Raw genomic sequence first — 10,090 nt, forward strand, 5'->3', positions numbered from 1 at the left:
AAAGTTTTTTCTCTTATTTTTAAGTGGCGAAATTAAATATGTCACAAATAGCTCATTTAATAATTACAGCTAACTAATACTATAAGTGGAATGGTATGGTCGCTGGCAGCCATCTTGGAGAATGGCCCCTGGGTTTGCACGATATAAATCCAAAACTCCTCCCGTCGTTAAAATGTTCCCCTTCATGTTTAGTATTAGTGTTTTATTTTCTGCTCTCATCATTAAATGTTCGACATTTTCATGCTGGATTAATATTGTTTGTGGCGTCAACCATTTCCCTTTCCTTCCCACAGCAATTTTCTCACTGCATTAATGGAAAAAGCCGGTCACTGGTGTGGATAATTTTTTACGATTTTAGTGTGAGAGGCCGGGTACCAACTCAAGTAGGGTGAGTAATTTTTTACGGTTTTAATAGCAGAAGCCGGTCACTAACTCTAGTAAGGTGTGAGTAATTTTTTACATTTTTAGTAGTAGAAGCCAGTCATTAACTCTAGTAGGGAGTGGATAATTTGTTATTGTTTTATTAGTAGAAGATGGTCACTAACTCTAGTAGGGAGTGGGTGATGTGTTATTGTTGTAGTATTTAAAGCCGGTCAGTAACTCTAGTAGAGTGTGGGCAATTTGTTACTGCTTTAGTGGAAGAAGCCGGTCACTAACCCCATCTTGACCTCTCTGTCCAGACCTCCGTCTCAACACTTCATCCCCGCACGCACAGTTCTATGGTATTGACACGCTTGGTTCAGGTTACTAATGCCTCTGAACACACACACACACACACACACACACACACACACACACACACACACATGTGAACGACATGATGGAAGGGTTAGACTCAGAAGTGTCCCTGTTTGCAGATGATGTGAAGTTAATGAGGAGAATTAAATCAGATGAGGACCGGGCAGGACTTCAAAGAGACCTGGACAGACTGGACACCTGGTCCAGCAAATGGCTTCTCGAATTTAATCCTGCCAAATGCAAAGTCATGAAGATAGGGGAAGGGCACAGAAGACCACAGACAGAGTATAGGCTAGGTGGCCAAAGACTGCAAACCTCACTCAAGGAGAAAGATCTTGGGGTGAGTATAACACCGAGCATGTCTCCGGAAGCACACATCAATCAGATAACTGCTGCAGCATATGGGCGCCTGGCAAACCTGAGAACAGCATTCCGATACCTTAGTAAGGAATCGTTCAAGACACTGTACACCGTGTATGTCAGGCCCATACTGGAGTATGCAGCACCTGTTTGGATAAAGCACGTCAAGAAACTAGAGAAAGTACAAAGGTTTGCCACAAGGTTAGTTCCAGAGCTAACGGGAATGTCCTATGAAGAAAGATTAAGGGAAATCGGCCTGACGACACTGGAGGACAGGAGGGTCAGGGGAGACATGATAACGACATATAAAATACTGCATGGAATAAACAAGGTGGACAAAGACAGGATGTTCCAGGGAGGGGACACAGAAACAAGAGGCCACAATTGGAAGTTGAAGACACAAATGAGTCAGAGAGATATTAGGAAGTATTTCTTCAGTCATAGAGTTGTAAGGCAGTGGAATAGCCTAGAAAATGACGTAGTGGAGGCAGGAACCATACACAGTTTTAAGACGAGGTTTGATAAAGCTCATGGAGCGGGGAGAGAGAGGGCCCAGTAGCAACCGGTGAAGAGGCGGGGCCAGGAGCTAAGACTCGACCCCTGCAACCACAAATAGGTGAGTACAAATAGGTGAGTATACACACACACACACACACACACACACACACACACACACACACACACATATGAAAGGGCGAAAGGGACTGCATAGTAGGTACAATTCAGTCTGCGGGCCCTAAGGTAGTAATTGCAGTGATGTATAACCCACCACAGAACTGCAGGAGGCTAAGAGAAGAATATGAAGAGAGCAACAGAGCAATGGTGGACACACTAGTTGAGGTGGCCAGAACAGTTCACACAAGTAAAGTAAAGTTACTAGTTATGAATGATTTCAATGACAAGCAGATTGACTGGGAAAACTTGGTGCCACATGGGGGTCCCGAAACATGGACAGCCAAGATGTTGGATGTGGTACTGGAAAACGTCATGCATCAACATGTAAGGGGCACCACCAGAGAGAGAAGTGAGGATGAACCAACAAGACTGGACCAAGTATTCACCTTGAGTAGTTTAGGCATCAAGAACATCACATACGAAAGGCCCCTCAGAGCTAGTGATCACGTAGTTCTGAGCTTTGAATACATACTTAAGTTACAAGTGGAGACGATAGCAGGAATAGGATGGGAGAAGCCAAACTACAAAACAGGGGACTACACAGACATGAAGAACTTCCTGCAAGAAGTTCAGTGGAAAGAAAATTGGTAAGAAAATCAGTAAACAAAATGACGGACTACGTGACAACAAAATACAAGGAAGCAGAGAAGAGGTTTGTTCCCAAGGGCATAAGAAATAATGGGAAGACCAGAACGGGCCCTTGGTTCACCCAAAAGTGTAGGGAGGTAAAAAACTAAGTGTGCTAGACAATGGAAAAAATACAGAAGACAAAGGTCCCAGGAAAATCAGGAGATTAGTCGAAGAGCCAGAAGTGAATATGCACAGGTAAGGAGGGAGTCCCAGCGACAGTTTGAAAACGACACAGCATCGAAATCCAAGTCTGATCTGAAGCTGTTGTACAGCCACATCAGAAGGAAAACAACAGTTAAGGAGGTAATCAGGCTGAGGAAGGAAGGTGGGGAGTTCACAAGAAACTACCAAGAAGTATGTGAGGAGTTCAACATGAGATTTAAAGAAGTATTCACAGAGGAGACAGGAAGGACTCCAAGAAGTCAGAATAACGGGGGGTACACCAATAGCTGATACACCAACAAGTGCTGGATAAAATACACACATCCGAGGAGGAGGTGAAGAAGCTGGTATGTGAGTTTGATACCTCAGAGGCTGTGAGACCGGACATCTCTCCGTGGGTCCTTAGAGAGGGAGCAGAGACGCTGTGTGTGCCACTAACAAAACTCTTCAACACATCCATTGAAACTGGACAGCTACCTGAGGTATGGAAGATGGCAAATGTAGTCTCAATTTTTAAGAAAGGAAACAGGTACGAGGCATTCAACTACAGACCAGTGTCACTGACGTGTATAGTATGCAAAGTCATGGAGAAGATTAACAGGAGGAGAGTGGTGGAGAGCATAGAAAGTAACAAGCTTATAAACGACAACCAGCATGGTTTCAGGGAAGAGAAATCCTGTGTCACAAACCTACTTAAGTTTTATGACAAGGTAACGGAAGTAAGACACGAGAGAGAGAGGGGTGGGTACATTGCATTTTCTTGGATGGCAAGAGAGCCTTCGACGCAGTTCCTCAAAAGAGATTAGTGCAAAAGCTAGAGGATCAGGTACGCATAACAGAAAAGGCACTGCAATAGATCAGAGAATACCTGACAAGGAGGCAACAACAAGTCATGCTACGTAACGAGGTGTCAGGGTGGGTGCCTGTGACGAGCGGGGTTCCACAGGGGTCAGTCCTAGGACCAGTGCTGTTTTTGGTATATGTGAATGATATGACGGAAGGGATAGACTCAGAAGTGTCACTGTTTGCGGAAGATGTTAAGTTAATGAGGGGAATTAAATCGGATGAGGATCAGGCAGGACTTCAATGAGACCTGGACAGGCTGCAAGCTTGGTCCAGCAACTGTCTCCTCGAATTTAACCCTGCCAAATGCAAAGTCATGAAGATCGGGAAAGGGCATAGAAGACCGCAGACAGAGTATAGGCTAGGTGGCCAACGACTGCAAACCTCACTCAAGGAAAAGGATCATGGGGTGAGTATAATACCGAGCCCATCTGAAGAGGCGCACATCAATTAGATAATTGCTGTAGCATGTGGGCGCCTGGCAAACCTAAGTAAGGAATCGTCCAAGACTCTGTAAACCGTGTACGTCAGGCCCATATTGGAGTATGCAGCACCAGAGAGAGAGAGAGACAGACAGACAGACAGACAGAGATAGGGTGTTTTATGTGTGTGTGTGTGTGTGTGTGTGTGTGTGTGTGTGTGTGTGTGTGTGTGTGTGTGTGTGTGTGTGTGTGCAGGTGGGTGGGTGTATGTGCGAGGGTGATCTGTGTGTATGTGGTGCAAGGGTCGATTTCTAGCTCCTGACCTCACTACTAGCTTGTGTGTGTGTACTCACCTGGTTGTGGTTGCAGGAGTAGAGTCTCAGCTCCTGGCCTCGCCTCTTCACTGACCGCTACTCAGTCACTCTTCCTGCTCCATGAACTTTATCATACCGCTCCTTAAAGCTATGTATGGATCCTGCCTCCACTGCATCACATCCCAGACTATTCCACGTCCTGACAATTCTGACTGAAGAAATACTTCCTAACATCCCTGTGGTTCATCTGAGTCTTCAGTTTCCGACTGTAACCCCTTGTTGCTGTGTCCCATCTCTGGAACATCCTGTCTCTGTCCACCTTGTCTATTCCTCTCAGTATTTTATATATCGTTATCATATCCCCCCTATCTCACCAGTCTTCCAGTGTCGTCAGGTTGATTTCCTTTAACCTCTCCTCGTAGGACATACCCCTTAGCTCCCGGACTAGTCTTGTTGCAAACCTTTGCACTTTCACTAGTATCCTTACATACTTGGCTAGGTGAGGGTTCTAAATTGGCACTGCATACTCCAGTATAGGCCTAATGTACAGAGTGTACAGGGCCCTGAATGACTTCTTATTAAGATGTCGGAATGCTGTTCTCAGGTTTGCCAATCGCCCGTATGCTGCCGCAGTTATTTGGATGATGTGCGCCTCAGATGTGCCTGGTGTTATACTCACCCCAAGATCCTTTTCCCTGAGTGAGGTTTGTAGGCTCTGTCCCCTTAGCCTGTACTCCGTCTGTGATCGTCTGTGCCCTTCCCCAATTTTAATGACTTTGCACTTGGTGGGGTTAAACTTCAGGAGCCAGTTGCAGGACCAGTCCTGCAGTCTTTCCAGATCCCTCTGTAGTTCTGCCTGGTCCTCTTTCGATTGAATTCTTCTCATCAACTTCACAATATCTGCAAACAAGGACACATCGGAGTTTATTCCTTCCGTCATGTCGTTCACAAATACAAGAAACAGTACCGGTCCTAGGACTGATCCCTGTGTCACCCCGCTCGTTACATGCGCCCACTCTGACACCTCACCACGTACCATGACTCGCTGTTGTCTTCCTGAGAGGTATTCCCTAATCCACTGTAGTGCCTTCCCTGTTATCCCTGCTTGGTCCTCTAGCTTTTGCACTAATCTCTTGTGTGGAACTATGTCAAACGCCTTCTTACAGTCCAAGAAAACTCAGTCTACCCACCCCTCTCTCTCTTGTCTTACTGCCCTCACCCTCTCATAGAATTCCAGTAGGTTTGTGACGCAGGATTTCCCATCTCTGAAACCGTGCTGGCTGTCGTGAATAAGCTCATTCCTTTCTAGGTGCTGCACCACTCTTCTGATAATCTTCTTAATGATCTTGCATACTATACACGACAGTGACACTGGACTGTATTAACACAGAAGATGTGTGTGTGTGCGCGCGCGCGTGTGTGCGTGTGCGTGTGTGTGTGTGACTCAACAATCAATATTTGCACCAATAACTCACTACAGTTGTGACCGGGTGTGGAAGAGTGAATTGCTCATTACTCTATAATTTGTTCATGATGGTTGCCATGTATAAACGTAAGTAACCATTCTTACAGGATTCATTACCTTTGTACCTAGTTCAGCTATCAAAACTTTGGGGGCCCAGTCCCTGGACCCATTACGTACCTCTGTAATCTGTAAATACCTTTGTAACTTGTCATGATTGTGACCAGACCTACCTGGAGTTAATTACCTTTGTAAATTGTGAGTTCATTACCTTTGTAAATTGTGAGTTCATTACCTTTGTAACTTGCTCAGCTATCAAAACTTTGGAGTCCAGTCCCTGGACCAATTATGTACCTTTGTAATCTTTTGACTACCGCCCACAGGATGGGTATGTGGTGACTACCACCCACAGGATGGGTATGTGGTGACTACCGCCCACAGGAAGGGTATGTGGTGACTACCGCCCACAGGATGGGTATGTGGTGACTACCGCCCACAGGATGGGTATGTGGTGACTACCGCCCACAGGATGTGTATGTGGTGACTACCGCCCACAGGATGGGTATGTGGTGACTACCGCCCACAGGATGGGTATGTGGTGACTACCGCCCACAGGATGGGTATGTGGTGACTACCGCCCACAGGATGGGTATGTGGTGACTACCGCCCACAGGATGGTGTGAAGGCTTACTCAGCCCTGTAACAACTTCAGTCAGTATTACCAAGGCTGGCTCCTCCTCAGGAAAATTAATGTATAGAAAAAGAATAAAAACTGACAAATATAAACACTTTATTATTTGGAAAATATAAAATATAAAACACCTAAATATGAAATATTAATCCTACCTTAAAGAAAATGAAAAATGAAAAATATAAATTTCTGAATTCAACGCTAATATATATATATATAAAACTTGGGTGTCTGGTGTTGGTGACACTGCGTGTTGCTGAAATCGTAGCTGTTGCCGATGATGGGGGGGGAGGGGGGTCGCAGGTGTTGGTGACAACCCACTGGCTCGTTCTTCACAGATTTTCTAGCCGTCAATAATCCGTCCAGATGACAGGAAAGCAGGTTCTTTTTCCACTGCAATGATGAGGGGTTATATCCTGCTACTTGCATACACAAACAGGTAAGTGGATCCAAAAATTGGGACGTCTCAGAACGTTAGTCCGTCTCCTTCAATTCTACTCGTTGATTGGCAGGTGACCCTCTCTGTCATTTCAAGCTGTAAAGAGAGACAGATTACCCACTGCTTAAGAAATCACTCTCCATGATAAGTACAATACCTAAAAGATGTGGTGATTATTACAACAGTCAACTTAGAGCAAGACTGAAAGGACTAAGTTTATTATTGGTCAAAAGTGAAGCTTTCAACCAATAAATCCACTAGAATACAAGGCAGGCATGTACTTACAGTAGTGCTGGGAGCTGTGAGTCTAGTGATTACTGTTTGGACCGGAGCCCCACACGTCACCTTTCGGGGGGGGGGGGGAAGGAGGAGGGGAAGGGATAGCGGGAGCTGGACTTACCCTACCTTAACAAGCAGCCGGCAATGAAACTATTGTTACTATATACTCCCTCGCTACTCCTATCTATTGAACTTTTCCCTCACAGATGGGTATGTGGTGACTACCACCCACAGGATGGGTATGTGGTGACTACCACCCACAGGATGGGTATGTGGTGACTACCACCCACAGGATGGGTATGTGGTGACTACCGCCCACAGGATGGGTATGTGGTGACTACCACCCACAGGATGGGTATGTGGTGACTACCACCCACAGGATGGGTATGTGGTGACTACCGCCCACAGGATGGGTATGTGGTGACTACCACCCACAGGATGGGTATGTGGTGACTACCACCCACAGGATGGGTATGTGGTGACTACCGCCCACAGGATGGGTATGTGGTGACTACCACCCACAGGATGGGTATGTGGTGACTACCGCCCACAGGATGGGTATGTGGTGACTACCGCCCACAGGATGGGTATGTGGTGACTACCACCCACAGGATGGGTATGTGGTGACTACCACCCACAGGATGGGTATGTGGTGACTACCGCCCACAGGATGGGTATGTGGTGACTACCACCCACAGGATGGGTATGTGGTGACTACCGCCCACAGGATGGGTATGTGGTGACTACCGCCCACAGGATGGGTATGTGGTGACTACCACCCACAGGATGGGTATGTGGTGACTACCGCCCACAGGATGGGTATGTGGTGACTACCGCCCACAGGATGGGTATGTGGTGACTACCACCCACAGGATGGGTATGTGGTGACTACCACCCACAGGATGGGTATGTGGTGACTACCGCCCACAGGATGGGTATGTGGTGACTACCACCCACAGGATGGGTATGTGGTGACTACCACCCACAGGATGGGTATGTGGTGACTACCACCCACAGGATGGGTATGTGGTGACTACCGCCCACAGGATGGGTATGTGGTGACTACCACCCACAGGATGGGTATGTGGTGACTACCGCCCACAGGATGGGTATGTGGTGACTACCACCCACAGGATGGGTATGTGGTGACTACCACCCACAGGATGGGTATGTGGTGACTACCGCCCACAGGATGGGTATGTGGTGACTACCACCCACAGGATGGGTATGTGGTGACTACCGCCCACAGGATGGGTATGTGGTGACTACCACCCACAGGATGGGTATGTGGTGACTACCGCCCACAGGATGGGTATGTGGTGACTACCGCCCACAGGATGGGTATGTGGTGACTACCGCCCACAGGATGGGTATGTGGTGACTACCACCCACAGGATGGGTATGTGGTGACTACCACCCACAGGATGGGTATGTGGTGACTACCGCCCATAGAATGACCTCCCCCACGGCCCCCCACGTTCCCCAACGCCCCCCCACGGCCCCCCACGCTCTCCCTCGCCCCCCACGCGTCCCCCTCACGCCCAGCACGCCTCCACCTACGAACCCTCTACGCCCCCCACGCCCCCCTACGCCCCCACGCCCTCCCCCACGCCCTCCCCCACGCCCCCACGCTCCCCCTCGCCCCACGCCTCCTCCTCATGCCCAGCACGCCTCCACCTACGCCCCCTCTACGCCCCCCACAGCCCCCCACGCCCCCCTACGCCCCCCACGCCCTCCCCCACGCCCTACCCGCCCCCCCACGCCCCCCACGCCCCCCCCACGCCCCTCCCCCTCCCCCCTCCACCCCCGCCCCCCCTCCCGCCTCATCCGCCCCCCCCTCCCCATCCGCCCCCCCGCCCCCCGCCCCTCCGCCCCCCTCCGCCCCCCTTCCCTCCGCCCCCCGCCCCTCCGCCCCCCTCCGCCCCCCTTCCCTCCGCCCCCCGCCCCCCCTACGCCCTCTCCCACGCCCCCCACACCCCCTCCACATGCCCTCCTCACGCCCCTTACGCCCTCCCCACTGCCCCCCACGCCCCTCCGCCCCCCGTCCCTACGTCCACTACGTCATTTTCTAGGCTATTCCACTGCCTTACAACTCTATGACTGAAGAAATACTTCCTACTATCTCTCTGACTCATTTGTGTCTTCAACTTCCAATTGTGGCCTCTTGTTTCTGTGTCCCCTCCCTGGAACATCCTGTCTTTGTCCACCTTGTCTATTCCACGCAGTATTTTATATGTCGTTATCATGTCTCCCCTGACCCTCCTGTGCTCCAGCGTCGTCAGGCCGATTTCCCTTAATCTTTCTTCATAGGACATTCCCCTTAGCTCTGGAACTAACCTTGTCGCAAACCTTTGTACTTTCTCTAGTTTCTTGACGTGCTTTATCAAGTGCCGGTTCCAAACAGGTGCTGCATACTCCAGTATGGGCCTGACATACACGGTGTACAGTGTCTTGAATGATTCCTTACTAAGGTATCGGAATGCTGTTCTCAGGTTTGCCAGGCGCCCATATGCTGCAGCAGTTATCTGATTGATGTGTGCTTCCGGAGACATGCTCGGTGTTATACTCACCCCAAGATCTTTCTCCTTGAGTGAGGTTTGCAGTCTTTGGCCACCTAGCCTATACTCTGTCTGTGGTCTTCTGTGCCCTTCCCCTATCTTCATGACTTTGCATTTGGCAGGATTAAATTCGAGAAGCCATTTGCTGGACCAGGTGTCCAGTCTGTCCAGGTCTCTTTGAAGTCCTGCCTGGTCCTCATCAGATTTAATTCTCCTCATTAACTTCACATCATCTGCAAACAGGGACACTTCTGAGTCTAACCCTTCCGTCATGTCGTTCACATATACCAAAAATAGCACTGGTCCTAGGACCGACCCCTGTGGGACCCCGCTCGTCACAGGTGCCCACTGTGATACATCATTACGTACCATGACTCGTTGTTGCCTCCCTGTCAGGTATTCTCTGATCCATTGCAGTGCCCTTCCTGCTATATGCACCTGATGCTCTAGCGTCTGCACTAATCTCTTGTGAGGAACTGTGTCAAAGGCCTTCTTGCAGTCCAAGAAGATGCAATCA

The 10,090-nt window shown here is 49.1% G+C and overlaps 1 protein-coding gene across 1 annotated transcript in view; it reads left to right on the forward strand.

Annotated features, from left to right (window-relative positions):
* Positions 1 to 2,045: 2,045 nt before the first annotated feature.
* Positions 2,046 to 10,090, forward strand: part of LOC138852653 (keratin-associated protein 5-1-like) — a 17,950-nt gene continuing 9,905 nt past the window's right edge. The window contains exon 1 of the mRNA XM_070084740.1: positions 2,046 to 2,097. Within this exon, the coding sequence (XP_069940841.1) occupies positions 2,046 to 2,097 (52 nt within the window). The remainder of the gene's footprint in view (positions 2,098 to 10,090) is intronic.

Source organism: Cherax quadricarinatus, chromosome 13 (genome assembly GCF_038502225.1).
Source record: "Cherax quadricarinatus isolate ZL_2023a chromosome 13, ASM3850222v1, whole genome shotgun sequence".
NCBI classification, from domain to species: Eukaryota; Metazoa; Arthropoda; class Malacostraca; order Decapoda; family Parastacidae; genus Cherax; species Cherax quadricarinatus.